Source organism: Juglans regia, chromosome 13, assembly GCF_001411555.2.
Source record: "Juglans regia cultivar Chandler chromosome 13, Walnut 2.0, whole genome shotgun sequence".
In the NCBI taxonomy this organism is placed as follows: Eukaryota; Viridiplantae; Streptophyta; class Magnoliopsida; order Fagales; family Juglandaceae; genus Juglans; species Juglans regia.
This window is the reverse complement of record NC_049913.1, coordinates 24,969,117-24,987,175: the sequence shown is the minus strand read 5'-3', so window position 1 is coordinate 24,987,175 and position 18,059 is coordinate 24,969,117. Positions and strand designations below refer to the sequence as shown.

General features: G+C 33.8%; 1 protein-coding gene across 2 annotated transcripts; it reads right to left on the bottom strand.

The window, feature by feature from the left end:
- Positions 1-9,090: 9,090 nt before the first annotated feature.
- LOC108990791 (D-cysteine desulfhydrase 2, mitochondrial) lies at positions 9,091-17,780 on the bottom strand. 2 transcript variants are annotated; one of them, XM_018964878.2, is made up of 7 exons: positions 17,676-17,780; positions 17,178-17,507; positions 16,547-16,589; positions 15,795-16,142; positions 14,761-14,890; positions 14,455-14,631; positions 9,091-9,489 (listed from the first exon to the last, which is right to left on the bottom strand). In XM_018964878.2, exons 1-7 carry the CDS (start codon positions 17,769-17,771, stop codon positions 9,252-9,254), a joined length of 1,362 nt encoding a protein of 453 aa, XP_018820423.1. In that variant the 5' UTR covers positions 17,772-17,780; the 3' UTR covers positions 9,091-9,251. The 2 variants fall into 2 exon arrangements, with proteins under 2 accessions (XP_018820423.1, XP_018820424.1); XM_018964879.2 differs by having other exon boundaries at positions 17,190-17,507.
- Between the last annotated feature and the right edge of the window lie 279 nt (positions 17,781-18,059).

Here is an 18,059-nt window from a genome sequence, read left to right as displayed (position 1 = left end):
AAAAATGTCTTTGGCTCTTACCTTATTCCTCTCTACTTTCTTTTCAAGCCTAAGTTGCTAAAAATGTTCTTTGCCCACCTTAACACCCTGCTTAAATTACGGTAATACCCTATTTCCTTGAAACTTGTATCTGTTTTTCTTCTTTCTTTCTTTCTTTTTTTTTTCAATCTACGGAATGAAACGGGGAGGAGGAGTGTGGGCCGTACACGTGGGGAGGATTGTGGATGACTTGGTGAGATCATGCGGGTTAAAACCGGAGGGAGGGTAATAATTGCACCTGAGGAGGAGTAGAGGGGAAGGCACCATAGTGAATGGTACAGGACACAACACTTTTACTCCAGATGATAGATAAGATAGGGTAAAAATTTAAAAATTAAATAAAATAATTTTATTTTCATTTTAAAATTTAAAAAAATAAAATTATTTATTATATTTTATATAAAAATTTAAAAAAATCGTAATAATTATATAAAAGAAAATTCTTAATAACCAAACCAAACCAAACCTTAATAAATAATGTTATTTTGTCCGACTCTAGGCTTCCTCCGCCTCCTAATTCCTTTCCGTCTTTCTTTCTTCTGTTTATACGTCTTTAAACAGTACGTACCTCCGTATTTTCAGAGAGACCCGCCCATGAAATTAGGATGAGACTCATCTCAACTCATCATTATAATTTTTTTAAATTTTAATATAAAATATAATAAACAATTCAATTTTTTTAAATTCTAAAATAATAATAATATTAAAAAGTAATATTCTAATAATATTTTATCATCTCAACTCAATTCACTTCAATATCTAAATACAATCTTAACAAATCTTGTTGTTTTTTTTTTTTAAAAAAAAAAAATTTTGGGTGATTTTGTTTCGCTGTTTTTATGATGGATTCAGATTGTCGATACGATCGTTGCAGAGGGTGTAATTACCATTTTTGACTTTACGATTGTCTCACTCGTCCCAAAGTAATTCTGCCATTCCCTCCCTCCCTCCCTCCTACACAATATTGATACAGGACTCGTATCTATGCATGCAATCATTCAACCATATAACATTACTCGGTTTGTTTTAAAAGATAAAATGAGATAAGATAAATATTTAAAATTTAAATTTAAATAAAATATTATTAAAATATATTTTTTAATATTATTTTTATTTTAAGATTTAAAAAAATTAAAATTTTATTTTATTTAATGTAGAAATTTAAAAAATTTATAAAACCTATATATCTATCCTATAATGTTTAACGCTTTGAAATAAGAACAGCTGAAGTTGTTGTGAATCAAGATTTTATAATAACTTTTTTCTGTTCTAATGGTCTATTTGAATGATAAGATAAATTAAGATAATTTATAAATAATAATAAAATTATTAATTAAAATAAAATGACCTAAATCTACCGTTTTATTCTTTCGTATATTTAAAAGCCCCAACTAAAAACTTGGAAGTAAATGATGATAGCTAGGAATGGCTCGAAGGAAGTACAAGCTACATGAGCTGCAACTTATATATAAATAAATAAGAAAAATAAATTTGGATGTAGTGTCTGGCAAGGATACAGAAACCGAGACAGAAAACTCATTAAGCAGGAAATATATTGATCCGTACTGGAAATAAAAACTCAAATCCTGCACTCCCCAAACGGTGGTGCAATCTTTAATTTCGCGTTTGTTTTTGTGAAAGTAACAGCTCGAGCGAAACAAGGACAAGAAAACAATTCACTACAAAAAAAAAAAAAAAAATTAATTAATTAATTAATTGATGCGCCAATAATCAATATGGAGAGAATACGTACATACTACTACAAGGTACGTACTAACTTAGTTCGCCTCAAATCAGATGAGTTTCGAAATTTATTTAATGAACGAAATTTTTTAATTCATCTCATTTAATTATTAATTTTTTTAAAATTTTTATATAAAATAAAATAAATTTTTTAAATAAAAAATAATAATATTAAAAAAATATATTCTAATATTATTTTATTCAATTTTTTAATTTTAATCTTAACTTACCTAATTTTATTTCATTTATATAAAAACAAACGAGACCGTAAACTTTCGAAAGAATGACAAATAAAAAATATATATAATTTATAGCTTCGTAATCCCTTTTTTTTTTCTTTCTTATTTCATATATCTGAAAAATATTTTAATTATTTTATTTTATGAGAGGTTTAGATTCAGAGATGAGTTGAGATAAATTGAGATTATTTATAAATAGTATAATAAAAATTGAATTATTTATTATATTTTATATAAAAATTTGAAAAAATTATTTTAAGATTTAAAAAAGTTGAATTATTTATTATATTTTATGTAGAAATTTAAAAAAATTATAATAATGAGATAAGATTAATTAAAATGAATTGAAGTAGATTGAAATAGATTTTGAATCCAAACCCCTCCTTAATTCACTGATAGTAAAACATCAAAATACTCTATATTTTTCATATATTCCGTTTGACTTTTATTGCATGTGATGGTGGAGTTTGTGACTGTACCTACCCTCTACTTTTCTTTCATTTGTTTTAGAATTCATGTATAATTTGTTATCTTCTTTATCTAAATCTTTTCGTTATTTTTAGGAGCCGTTTTGATTCGAAAATGATTTGAAATGAATTGAGATGAGTTGAGATAGATTGTGAATAGTAATGAGATGAGTTGTAAATAGTAGTGAGATTTGTGAGTTAAAGTTGCTGAATAATAATAAATAGTAGTGAGATGAGTTGAGATGAGCTGAGACGTCCTGCGAATCCAAACATCTCCTTAGTTGGAAACAATCAGGAGTGAGGAGAAGGGAGGATATTAGAGAAGAAAACAAAAGGAAATTAAGGAAGAATTCAAGAAAGAGAAAAATTTATAATTATTTTAAAATTTATTATGCAAATCTCTCTGTAGTTAACCAGTACTATATATTCAATATTAAAAAATAGAAAGAGTTTATTCAGTCAAAGACCAACACACGTGCGCCGGAGTTTCATGCAAGGTCCAACACGAGACTTCCAATGACTGATCAACCTCCTTAATCAAAGTATATTTTGGTAGTGTATTCGATTCTTTGCATGCTGTTGTCTGTCCTTCCACGGCTCTCTCCATTGTCTATTTCATTATCTACATTATATATACATATATATATTTTTCCTTGAGTTGGGTTCCACGTTGAATGAATGGTCTTTCTCCTTGGAATCCTGCCTCTAGCTAGGTTTTAGTATTGACTGAAACGATTAAATTAGCAAGAACTTGGGTAAAACCAAGGCATTTATGCTTGAAATATCCCACCAATTAGGCTTTCTTGCATTATTATATCTTAATTGGCAAAATGTTTTGTTTTTTCAATTATCATGTCGTGAAGTCACTCTCCATGTCATGCAAGCTTGAATCCATGTCGTTTGTTATATATATAAATATATATATATATATATATATTCTATTATAATAAGTGATTATCTAATTGTGAATAGTAATTTTTATTATTTTTTTATCAATTTTTATTGTTTTTCAGTTAAATCATATTTTATCAAAAGGTTCTTAATAGCCACGCAGCTCACATGAATTGACGTTTATTTTTTATGTTCTTTTTGTTGACAATGTACTATTTTTCCTTTCTTTTGTTTCAAATTTTTTTAAATAAAAAAATTAAAATGATTTTTCTCTTTAGAACACAAACGCTTTAGAGCATTCTCATTATAAAACTCAACTTTAAGTAAATTTAACTAATAAAATACTTAAAACACTCAATATATAATATTAATTATTAATTTAATTAGAATATACTTAATATTAATATTATTAATTTGATTAGAATATAATTATCATTAATATTTTAATTAGTAGAACTAAAATGTGATAAAAATAAAAATTAAAAAAATTATTAAATTAATAATATTTTATTATTATATAGGGAGTAAATAGATAATCCAATATGAATACTGACCAATGCCCATATTTTGCTAAAATTTATATTTTTTTTAAACTTAATTTTTTTATCTTTTTTTAACTTTACATTTTTTTCTCAAATAAATAAATTACTGACTTTTTTTACTTTTTTTTTTTTATTAAAATCATTATATCATGTTCACTCCCGAGGTTAACATACCCGGCCGTTTCAAACAAATATATATTTGTTTGAATGATCGAATAAGGATTTGAGTATATATGATTAACAGTTAAATGAGTATATATGATTAATAGTTAAATTTGTCATATCAAGTGCAAAAAGGAAAACCAGCTTTAATTTGCTCATAAAATTGAACGTAAATCAACCTAACAAAAATGGACGAGGACATGTATTTATATATATTTTTAGAAAAAAACTTTAATCGAATTTTATAAAAATAAATTAAAAAGTTGATATGATTTGAAATAATACGTTAGATTATAAATTTAATTTTATTATAAAATAAATTTAACGAATTATATAAAATCATATTAACTTATAAATTTATTTTTATAAAATCTCTTTATAAATACATTACTTCTTATATTTTAAGTGAGAATTAAATGTGAAAGCCCATCCGGGTGTTAAAATTATGAACTGTAAATTATGTGGGTTGATTGAGGGGAGGGGGGTTTTTAATTCATGAATTCGATATTTCTCAATCGGTCACGTTTTGGAAAAAAGAAAAAAAAAAAAAAAGGAAAAAAAGAAGTTGGTATTTTATTATAAGGAATGTAGGGTAGAAAACTAGGTTATGTTGTTGTTGATGTTGTGTTCCCCATTTGCTCCGCAGGAGGGCATGCGTGGACCATAATGACCCAAAAAGTAAGTGAAAGGGATGGTTCCCTCTGCCTTCCACAAACCCTATTTTAAGGAGGGCTCAGGTTGCCATATTAGGTTACATGCACAACGGAGACATTCCGTATGTTAGTGAGTTCATTATTCCACACTAGCTAACCCTTTTTTCTTTTAGATTTTCAGATCGAGCAGATAGCTGGACATTGAACAGTCACATATATATATATATATATAATGAGTAATGCTTGAGAAAAATTATTATAACAGTGTATACTTTTTCAAATCTCAAAATAAAAATAATATTAAAAAATATATTCTAACAATATTTTATTTAATTTTTTAATTTTAATTTCATCTCATCTTATCTCATCTTTAAAAATAAACGAAATCTTAATAATAATTTATATCTATATTTTTTCGTATATAATATACATGTATTTGTGGGTGTGTGTTGTAAGTACTCCAGCTATTACAAGTCAGGGAAATGAAAATGCAGTGATATTTCACGTAACAGTTGAATGTCATTTCAAATTACTGTACAAAGCTCAAAAGTTAGGAGAGCATCAGAAGCTAATAATTTCTCTGAAGCCGGGGGGGGCCCTTTGATAAGATGAGAAAGGTCATGCATGAAGTACCGTTTGCACGACTGAAAGTTAGTAATGCTATATATACAGTAGCTTTGAAAAATAGTTAGTTTGTTTTAAAATAAGTAAAATTTAATATTAAAAAACTAATTTTTTTATATATATATATTATATTTATTTATTTTTTAAAATAATTATATAATACTTACACATATACTACTGTAATTATTATTTTTTTAATATTAAATTTAGTCTAAAATATTGAAAGTGAAAATTTTACCATTTAATTTAGAAAAATACTATTTTATTTATTTAGTAATTAAGAAAGTGATTTTAAGTGTATTAATTTTTTTTAAATATTAAAATATATTAAAAAAATTATAAAAAAATATAAAATTCAAAAATAATAAACATGAATACACTACCAATAAAATAGTCCGACTCTTTAATTTATTGAGACTTAGGTTTATCCCTCTTTAAATTATGGAAAATATCAAATAAAAAGTTATAAAAAAAGGCTGATGCTTACGTAGGACTTTTTTAGATTTATTTATGCTATCGAATACAGGATTCATTAATTGGTTATTAGTATGACTATCTTATTAATTAAGTTTTCTTGTCTCTTTGCTTTTTTATTTTTATTTTTTTCAGGCCTCCATCTCTTCGCAATTAGTTGATGGAGGACAACATATTATGGGTTTAGTGAAATTCCAAAGATTGATTCTTTCTATGATGAGACGTTGGTGGTGTTTTTTTCTCCGGGGGAAGGGGGTTTTGTACCATATGGCTGTAAACATAATTCGTGACTTGATTTTGTCAAAAATTATTGTTTGTAAAAATCCCAGTCTCTCTCTGATGAGAGGAGGGCAGGATAGCCATTAATGTGAATATCATTCAGTAAAGATATTTCGCGAAGGCAGCAGGTTGGTTTAGTACCGTTTGGATATAAAAATAATTTTATTTCATTTCATTACATCTCATTTTATCTTATAATTATAATTTTATTAAATTTTAATATAAAATATAATAAATAATTTAATTTTTTAAAATCTTAAAATAAAAATAATATTATAATAATATTTTATTCAACTTTTAATTTTTATTTAAAATCATCTAATTTCATCTCATTATTCAAATAGACTTTAATAACCCCTCCAACTCCAACCCCATAAATGAACCAAACACACAAATATATTTGTGTTAATGAATTTACTATGCATCAATTATTATTTATTTTTATATTTTATATTTATAATTTTTTTTATATGATATAGATTTATTTTTTATAAAATATAAAATAATAAATAATAACTAATAAGAAAAATTTTCATACGTTACACTGAGAACTATTTGGAATCTCGGGAATAGAGTGCGCAAAGTGGAGCATGTCGTGTCACTGTGGCGAATCGTCTCTCACAATTTTGCAGCTAAATAATGTGTTGGGAGCAGAGTTTGTTGCTAGGCGTTTTCTCGTTTGCATTTGCGTACGTGATGAGATTCTAGTGGCTAAAGGGGGTGCAATTATATGTTTGTGGGTGGCTCTTTTTTTTTTTTTTTTAATCAGCATTGACACTATGATCAAGAATGTTGGTATTTAATTATTAGATTGTGCTGCCAAATATTACAAACCCGTCTATGAGAGAGAGATCAGACATTACTATTTATTGGTCAGGCCAAAAAAGAAACAGTTCTTCTTTGGGCCGGTGACACCTATAAATAGTTGTTATCGGAGACGAATAGGGAACTGTCACATAAGTGTTCCTCAGTAAACTGTGTAATACGCGTAGCAGGGGATCACGTTGCTCTCTCCCCTTTCTGCTCAAGCTCCAGATCAAATCTCTCTCCTTCCCGAGTCTCTCTCTCTGTGTGCAATCGATCTCTCAACTTCCCTCTCCCTCACGAACACCATAATCGATTTTCAGAATCTCTCTCTCTCTCTCTCACTAAAACTCTAAACCGATTTTTAGAGATTTTCAGAATCTCTCTCTCTGTCTCTCTCACAAAAACTCTAAACCGATTTTTAGAATCTCTCTCTCTCTCTCTCTCTCTCTCTCTCTCTCTCCTTCCCTCTCTCTCACAAAAACCCTAAACCGGAACAGAGGTTGAATACCTCTTGATTAGTAGTAGGAAGTAATGAATGCAGAGGGGAGTACAAAGTATTGATCTTCTTGCAACGATCACACTCGCTAGCATTGTGGTCAAGCTTCTTAACCATGGTGATGGTGGGCATGAGCTCACTGCTCATTGAGGTGGATGGAGTGGAGCGATTGAGCTCGACTCCTACTTTTGTCGACCTACATGGATGAGGGCAATGAACCAAAGATTCAGATGCTGCAATATTAATGTCCGAGTTGATCGTGTAGCTTTTACGATCATGGCTTTTGGGATCTTGATGATTAAGAGGCCATGCCATTGTTGAAAAGGGAGTTGGTGGCGGTGATGCAAACGTGATAGCTAGGTTATTACGGATCACCCAGTCGACTTTGTCTGATGGCCGCACTGACACTTTAATCTTTAATTTGTGTTGTTCCAAGAAATTATGGAGATGATTATGAAAGGTTTATATAAAGAAACAACCATAATATTTTCGTGTTTAAATTAATACAAGTACTAATATTTGATTACTTCATCTTCCACAGGAGGGAGAGAGGGAGTTGACGTTGACAAGTGAACCTAGAGAGAGAGAGAGAGAGAGTAACCTTCAAAATCGGAGATTATGAGAGAGTGAGGTTTCGTCGAGACAGGGAGGAGTTTTCATCGAGAGAGAGAGAGAGAGAGAGAGAGAGAGTGAGTGTGTGTGTGTGTGTGTGTGTTTTACTTTTCGCTTCAGAAAGGGATGGAGGGGTCTCGTTTAAGGGCAAATTCCCTGTTTGTGCGCCTCTACCATTCCCTCATGTACCGCACACGTGGCTCATTGCCATTGGCTTTCTATATATGCAGGATGTAGGAGACACCTACAGGAAAGTTTTCTAAAAAAGAAATGGTCGTAGCCAGTTATTGCAACCATTATGGCCTGACGTGGATGAATAGAATATTAGGAATTTACTCTTTCTAGACGAGTCAACCAAAGGTTGTAATGGTAGCTGCCGATTCTGGGTTAGTCAGAAACTTGATATCTTTGTTGGTTTTTGAATGAGCCCAAGAGCCCCAAAATGAGGAACAATCACATTCTAGCCTGCAATCTATGTATAGTGGGCTGTGAGGCTATTAAGAAGTTAGAAAACATTGTGTTGGACGGGATTAATGCCTTGGTAAACTTTGGTCGAGTTGAGATTTAGAGCTTATAATGGGATATAGTGAAGTATTCAGCTTCTTTTCCTTTGATTCATGGACAGATTCTGTTAGTGTAGCATGTATAATTTGTGTTTTAAATGTGCCATAAGTGTAGCCCTAGAGGAGTTGTCGGGACAATTCATGGATTATCAATGCTGAGAATTGCTTAGTCATCAAGGTCTGTGTTGATGAGGGCCCAGAGAGATAATAAGGCACTGACGGAGGCTTTGGATATGATCTGCATCCTATCTAATGGTGACAATGCAACTTTCAGGGAAACTACATTGAACTTGTTCCTTGATGGTTAACAAAGCCTGTAGAGGGGATCATGATCGGCCACTCCCAGTGTTTCGTGGCGATCCTCCCCAGTTTTGGAAAGACGGCATGAGTCATATAACACAAAGCTGGAAGAGATGGCAATGAACCATGCTAAACCAAGGATGCAAATCATGACGATTATAATTGTCAAGAATGAGAATGTTTTGCTGAATCAATAGAAGTTGCAATTGAAATGTGATATATAGACTAGAATAGCATCCCTACAAATTGATCAAGGGATAACAGCGGATTGGTAATTTTTAGTAACAATTATCGCTGGAAATTTTCCATGTTGAAAGTAATACCTAGTCTTGTAATTTACAAAATTGATCTTGTTATCTTTTAAATTCCATCTTTGAGTGTACGGAAGTAAGACCTGTACCTCTGTGCTAATCCAAAAATGCCCAGTGTGCCACCAGTATGAAGCATAACCACTTTTACAGCCCCTTTTGCTTCCTCCTCACTAAGTTGTGCCGCCAGTTCCCAAGCAGCTAAAGTATACACTGGATCAACTAGAATACCAGTATTCTGTGCAATTTGTTGGCATGCTTCTACTTCCCCTTCCAATACATTGCCGAATCTAGAGAGAGAGTTGAGTTTCAACAAATGCAAAAAGACAAAAAAGGGAGAAATTTAGTGAAAACACATTGACACAGGTATCAGATGTTTGTAACTGAAAACGGTTCTCTTGTTAGATGTAATGGCATATTACTCAAGCTTAAATCTTTGCAGCTCTAGTTCCATAAGCATCCTCATCGTCTAATTTGACAAGTTATATTCTGTTGTTTCCATTTCTGTCGACCTATTAATATTTCTCAAATATACTACCCAAAATACACAATCAGTTTTGATAGATCGCAAGTGCATTATAGCTATAATGACAAAATATTTATCATTTGAGATAACGTTAAAATGGCATTGATAGATTACAAAATTAAATTAAATTTGTTAGAGGACATGGTTGTAATTAGTGTAACATGTGAGGATATAATTGTCAATTGTATGCAGTATATATATTGTTGAAATCAATGAATGATGTAAGAATTCTCTCCATGTGTGTTGACATGGTATAGCGAGTTGATTAGTTGGTTGGTGGTAAGTGGTGTATAGTGGTTCAGCTAGGAGAGGTTGAAATCGGGCTCACTATTGTCTGAGCTCGCTGGAGTGTTTTTCAGTGTTCTATCTGATTTTTGTCATCGGATCAAAGCTCACCAGTGTTTTCTACTGCTGGATTCGAGTTCACCATTGTCTTGTGTTCATCCCGATGGCTTCTCTCTTCGTCGTTGGCGGTCGGTAGGAGTTTCAAGTTGTTTCCCACGAGTTTCCATCGTTGTCTTCAGTACTGGGCACCAAGGTTGAACTCGCCATCATTTTTTGTGCATCCCGGCGAGTTTTCTGTCATCATTGGCTGCCAGAAGGGCTCTTTGTTGTCAGCAACATCGAAGCCTTGGAGTGTGTTTCGTTGCATGTATAAGCTATCAAATCCTCGAGTGCAGATAACCCCAATCGGGAGTAAGAGCTTGTTCCTATCCAGAATAACATCTCTTTGGTAACGTGGATAATGTAATACCTAGACCACTTATTCTGGTTTAGGATACCTTAATCCGTGTTTAAAGACAACAATAGGTCGATACCTGTTCAGACCCGATACCAGCCCGATACAGGCCAATTCCAAGCCAATACGTGCCTGTTTCGACCGATACATATTGATTTCGACTGGTACAAAGCTGAAATTTGGTTACTCAGGTTGATTTTTTGGGTACTTGAGCTGGGTTTCTAGTTTTCCAGATTGTATTCCTCGATTTTTCATCCATATTTCATAGTCTGTGTGAATTTTGTCTCCAAGTTGAATTGTGACATTTTTCTATGTCCATGACAACTAAATTTGAGTCAGAGTCTCTTACACCAAACTTTAATATGCCTATGACTTTGGTAAAATTGAATGAAAAGAAACTATATGTTGTGGTCAAAATCTGTTAATTAGATTAGTGAGCGATCTGCTTTGGTTGACTTCTATGTTGCTCCTGGTGGGCGTGGAGGCCGAGATGGTAAACGTGCACATGGGAGACATGATGGCAAAGGTAATCACGCTTGAGGTCGTGAATTTCACAAGTGTACTCATTGTAGTCGCAATAATTACTCTGTGGACTATTGTTGGGATTTTACATGGTAGAACATTTGGGTCCGCTCATCAGGCCGTTTGCCAAGATGCTATATCACCGTCAATGAGCTTCAACTCAACTATATATATGATTACCATATCAAATAATGAGTATGATCAGCTTTTAGGTGGCACACGAACTTCATATTCGACAGCTACTCTTGCCTATTTAGGTACAACGTCCGCATGTCTTGTTTCATCTACTCAAGATCCATAGATCATTGATTCAGGAGCTAATGAACATATGACCGGTTTGTCTTATGCCTTATCTAAGTTAGATACTGTGACATCTCCAAAGAGTGTTACTCTTGCTAATGGTTCTCTTGCTAAAGTTACAAGCATTGGATCCACTAAACTCACTAACTCTATATCCTTATCATCTGTTCTATATACTCATAGTTTTCCCTTTAGTTTGTTGTCCATTAGTAAGATTACTCAGAATCTTCAATGTTTAGTGACCTTTTATCTCTCTTCATGTATATTTCAGGATTTCAAGACAGGGAGAACAAGATTGGTATGAGGCATGAAGCTGGTGGTCTGTATTATCTTGATGTTAAACAGTCACCCACTCGAGCCCTCACTTCCTCATCACCTGCTTATGAATAGCATTGTTACCTTGGTCACCCCCTCTCTTTTCCTTTTGAAAAGTCAAGTTAGGAATCTTAAAAATGTGTCTCCCTTTCCTTGTAAAGCATGTCAACTTAGTAAATATCATTGTGTCTTTTGTACTTGGAGTTGACAAACGAGCATCGAGTCCTTTTGAATTGGTTCACTCTAATATATGGGGACCAATCAACATTGAATCAAACAAGTTTCAATATTTTGTTACATTTGTTGATGACTTCTCTCGTGTGACATAGTTGTTTCTGATGAAGGCACGATCTGAATTTCTTTCCATATTCAAAGTCTTTTGGAAAGAAATTAAAACTCAATTTAGCAAAAAGGTTCAAGTTGTATGTTCTGATAATACTAGAGAATATCAATCTAGTGCCTTTGCTACTTACTTAAGTATAAAGGAATTGTTCATTAAATTTCATGTTCTTATACACCCCAACAGAATGGGGTGGCTGAAAGCAAAAACATTATTTGTTAGATGTAATCCGAGCACTTTTATTGCACATGCATGTTCCTAAACGATTTGGAGTGATGAAATCTTATTGCTTGTCACCTTATTAACCATATGCCTTCATCAGTCCTCGATGGTTCATCTCCCTTCTCCATCTTGTTCCCTTCATCTCCGCCATTTTCTCTCCCTCCAAAAATCTTTAGGTGTGTTTATTATGTTCATAACCTTGGCACAGGCTTTGATAAGCTTGATCCACGTTCTACCAAGTGTTTTTTTGTTGGTTATTCCTGGATTCAAAAAGGATATTGCTACGATAGTCCTGTTCTTAGACGCTACTTCACGAGTGCTGATGTTACTTTCTTTGAGTCCATACCCTATTTCTTGGACACATCTTCGAGTGTTGAGTGTGATCCTCCACTATTACCTACTCTTACACTTTCTCTTCCACACTCACCCAACCTTACCTGACCCTCCTTAGTGCCTCCCCTTGTTCTTTTACAGGTTTACTTGGGTTGCTTGCAGCCGCCAGCTCCCATGCCTCCACCAACCGTGTCTCTATCTTTAGATCTTGAGTTACCTAGTACTTCAGACTCTACGCCTATTGCTCTCCTCAAAGGTACTCATTCTTGTGTTACTCAACATCCGATTCGCCAATTTGTTTCATATCATGCCTTACCTCCTTCATTCTCATGTTTTACTTCTCAACTTTCAAAATTTTCTGTTCCTAAGACAGTTCAGGATTCTTTATCTGATCCAAGATGAAGGACAGCTATGAAAAATGAAATAAATGCTCTTCACCATAATGATACATGGGATCTTGTTCCACTACCACTTGGTAAACAACATGTTGGCTGTAGATGGGTATACACAATCAAATTCCATCCTGATGGTTCTGTAGAACGTTTGAAAGCCCGCTTGGTTGCTAAGGGTTACACTTGGCATTGATTACAATGAGACCTTCTTCCCAGTTGCCAAAATCTCCTCTGTTCGAGTGTTGATCTCTCTTGCTGCTAATTTAGATTGTCCCTTATTTTTGCTAGATGTTAAAAATGTATTTCTACATGATGACTTGCATGAAGAAGTTTATATGGAGCAACTATCTAGGTTTGTTGCTCAGGGGGAGTATCAAGGTTCTGTATGCAAGTTAAAAAATGTATTATATGGTTGGGGAGGTTTTCTGATGCTATATTGGCATTTGGTCTCCATAGTTGCCAAATAGAGCATTCGGTATTTCACCTACATAGTGATACATGTCACATTTTGTTGGTTGTATATATGGATGACATTGTAATTACTGGGAGTGACTCTGCTGGAATTGTTATGCTGAAACAGTTTTTACATGATCAGTTTCAGACAAAAGATTTGGGCAAGCTTAGATATTTTCTTGGAATTGAAGTCAGTAGATCTAGAAAGAGTATTAACATGGAGATTGATTGTCACTTCATTCGAGATAAGATACTAAGTGGTGACATTTCTACACCTTTTGTGAAGTCTGCTGATCAACTTGCAGATATGTTTACTCAATCATTGTGTTATAGTCATTTAAAACTTATTTGTTCCAAGCTGGGTTTATATGATATACGGTTTGCGAGGGAGTGTTTGAGGACATGATTATAATTAGTGTAACTTGTGAGGGTATATATATATATTGTTGAACACCAATGAAGGATGTAAGAATTCTCTCCATGCGTGTTGAAAAAATTAAATGACACTCCTAAATCTAAAGGCATTGCAAGATCCCATATTTTATAAAACAGTGTCGAACGACCTGTACAAGCTTGGCCATAGATTATATAAGAGGCATGGCATATTAGAATGTTATATGCTTGCCAATGCCAACACCCACTTCTGCTATTACTACTTCAGCTATTACTCACCCTTACAATATGACTAAAATGTAAAACTTCTATTCACTTTAGGACCTAAAACAAACTGATTTTCTACATGTTAGCCTTGCCCACTGTTTTTACAAGAAAGTGGAAACAGCCCTTTTTTTTTACCTTAATTTTAAGGCAAACCCTATTATCTGACAGACAAAAAAAAAAAAAAAATCATCACTTATTGTATGTTTAAATTTTCTGCAGAGACACATGGAAAGGAAGAAGTTTTCTTCTTACGACGTCATAATTATTTTTTAATAACATAAAATTGATATTGTTAGGAGAAAGTTTCCCATATAGAGTATCTTAGTCGTCGACTTCCTCTGCTTTGCACAAGGACTAATTCATATAAAAATCTCAGAGCAAAGATAATATATGAAATGCTCGATTGGAATAACACCATTAAAAATAAAACAGTGAAGGAAATGGACATCTTACTTTCTTGGATGGAAACGTTGTACCCAATTCACCATTCCACTATCTACTTCATTCAAACTGTGGTCAGTCAGATGAAAGCTAAAGCACCTCTTGAAATCAGAAACCAAGCGTCTCTCTTGCTGTTTGTAACCATCAATTGTATCAGCCAGCATCACGGCAGTTACCTCCCAGGGAAGCCTGACAGGAAGCAACAGAAGCAATTACCATGCACAGCCATAATGTGCCTCTGAAGACTCATAGCATAACAAAGAATTGCAATTGTTTATTCTCTTCACCAAAAGAAAATAAAAAATGCATAGAACACACCCTAAACATAGGGCCCCAAGTGCTAAACCAACAGCAGTCGTTCCAGTACCAGCATCTACAACCAATTTCAAGGCCCTCTCTTTACCAAGTAAATGATTCTGGGATAAGTAATGAATGAGGCGAATGACACCTATGAGAAAGAAACCACTTTTGAGTAAAAGCAATTGTAGCAATCAATCCGCACCAGATAAGTGATAAAGAACCAACTTAAACCAGCCAAAAAGTAATTGATTTACAAGAGAACAAGACAATGAAATACACTTTATTCAGTCAGCAAGTAAATATCAAATCTGATGAAAGCTTAGTTCAACAAAATCAAAGTTAGTGTTTCAAAAAGCTCACTCATCCATTAAAACCATCAACTGAGAGTCATGCTTTCTTATATATGTACTTGGCCTTCAATCAGAGTTATTACCATCAAGTAGAGTTACATATATAACAGAATGCCAAATCTTCAAAATGATAAGCCGACGAGAAGAATATGCACATATTGCCTCCATTCAAAAATGCTCTCATGCTAACTCAATCACATAGAACCATTACAGAGCCAACAAAAGGAGAAAATAAATTTATCCCAAAAAAACATGCAAATACGTATGCATGCAAACACAAATATGGTGCTTGATAAAGAAACCCAAAACTTTTGCCTATAGTATGGTTTCAGCCATTAAAACCATCGACTACCAATCATTTTCTAAATAATCACAAACAGTAACCACTGTTTACCCTCTTTTTTTTCGTGCACAGTTGCCCATGTATCAATCATTTCTGTTTTCTAAAATATGTCCTTGGCTTTCAATCAAAATCATTATCATCAAGCAGAGTGACATCAATTAAAAAATGTCAAATCTTCAAATAGACATGTAGATGAGAATAATTTGAGTTTTTATTCTACATCCAAAAATGCTCTCATGCTAACTCAGTCACATCAAAACATTATAAGGAGAAAGAGAAATTTATCCCAAAAAGGAATGCTAATAGGTGCACATTCAAACTCAAACATGATGCTTTATATAGCAACTCACAGCTTTTACCTAGTATGGCCACAGCATCCCCTGCACCTTCATTGACAATTACAACCTTTCTTGGATGGTATTCAGCACTTCTGTTAGCATCCATTTGGATAAAGTCTGAAGTGCTAGAACTTTGAGTTGTAAAAGAAGCTTGAAGAATATCATTGAACCATACAACATAACCACTGTTGCCTGCCACCAAATCAGCATGGCTTTTCAGCATTTTGTCCCTATTGGCATAGAGAGACCTTGGAACATATGTGACATTCCCATATAGTGTCGAAATCAGGTTATAACCAGTCAGAATTTCAGGCTGCTCCCCCCGTAGAAGCAAATGTGACTTAAGTCCTCTCTCTGCACATGAAACAGCTGTAAGACATGCAAAAGAACTCATCAGAAGCAACCCCCTTTATAGCTCTATCAAAATGAGTGAAAACAAGAGGGGAAAATACATTTTGCATCCTCGTAATACCATAGTTTTCACTTCTCAATTTGCACCCTATACTGCCCCTTTCTAGAAATTTCCGCCCTTAGTTTAGATTTAGCTTGTTAAGATCGTTGAGAAATCAGACATATGGTACAATCTTGTGATCAAGGATGCAAGTTGTGAAAAAGTGAGTGTTTCAGGAATTGACAGGTTGATAGTTTGGGACGCAAATTGAAAGAAATGAAGTACTATTGGGCTAAAGAATATTATTTCCCAAAAAAAGAATATTATTTCCCAAAAATAGACAAAATATACCACCACTATGCTGAGGTGAGAAATTTCCTACCAACGGCTGCCGCATGAGCACTTTGACAACCTCCACAAGTAACCTAGAAAATGTCCCAGTTGAACGTTATTTCGTATGAGTTCCTAAAAATGAAAAATATATTATTTGGTATTATAAACGACATAGTTCACATTTGTGAAAATAAAATGGGGTAAGAACATGGGCTAAGATCCCTCCTCTGGTTCACCATCCAAGCAGATTTCTAGTTGAAGGATCGATTGACTAGAACAAACAACCAGACACTCAAGGTGCAATTGCATGACCTTTAAAAATTTATACAAGACATCAACATGATCAAATGTCCAAAACCATCTGCTACACAGAACTTCACTGAAACATATAGCACATTGTTCATTTTATCAAAATAGAGCACAGATGCTAATGAACCTACACAATCATTTACTGAGCCTACTCATGCATATAGGTCCATGAAAATATAATGGGATACCACTCCGTAGGCCCTGTTTCCCATTGTGCATAGGTATCACAAACGAAGGAATATATGTTCAGAAGCAAATAAAGAGAATTATTAAAACATGGAAACCAAGGGATATTCCAGTTAGAAAGAAGATATTTTTAAAATACATTTACCATCTTATATTCAAAAGGAATATAAATCACATAATCATACCACGTCACTCACTGAGTGATCTTCAATTAGAGGAAGCAGTCCGTCCAATTTTCTCGCTTTATTACCGTTCACCAATGGATGCAACAAATCATCCCTCACAATATAGAAGGATGGATTCTGGTCATCCTTTAGCATCATGTCATCACCAAAGGATGGTTGAGTATTGTTTAATAGGGATGCGTAACTGAATGGTCCACCTCTATGTCCTACTTTTGTAGGAGGAAACATTACTTGGTGAATTTTGGTATCGGGGTTGGGCAATGCCCATCTTCTATCAAGCAATTTAGAGACGAATTCTTCACCGTTTGCTTTCGCTTTGGGAACACAACCCTGGCAATCAGGGGAAAAACCAATCATAACCATAAAGTCTAATTCCTTCGAAACCCACATACTTGATAATATCCAAATCAATGAAAAAAACACAGCGTTGTAATACGATGACACGCACAATGAAAATATACGCTGCAAAATTTCAAATTGCGCACAGAGAGAGAGAACCTGAGGTCTATGTAGAAGCTGGGCCGAGTGAAACCCGTTTTGAATGGCCGCCATGGCGCCTTTGTTAGCTGAACCTTGGAGCTTCATATCAAACATTATCACACTTTTTTCCCCAGTCTCTTTACATTTTCTGTTGGAACTTGGTCCGTGTTATTTCTATTGAGTACGACATGCCGTTTAGAGCCCTTTCTTTTGAGGTATTCTCCGAGTTTGTTGGGCCTCATGGTGAACAGTCGAGAGGCTGAGCCTCCTGATGCTACTAGGGCTGGGCAGCAGGGATCCCCCACCACCCTGCGTTCACCGCCTTGATCCTGCTTGGGCAGCGCAAGCAACCCAGCCCGCAGGCACAACACCTAGCAGGCTTAAGCCTAGCCCGCCTCCCTC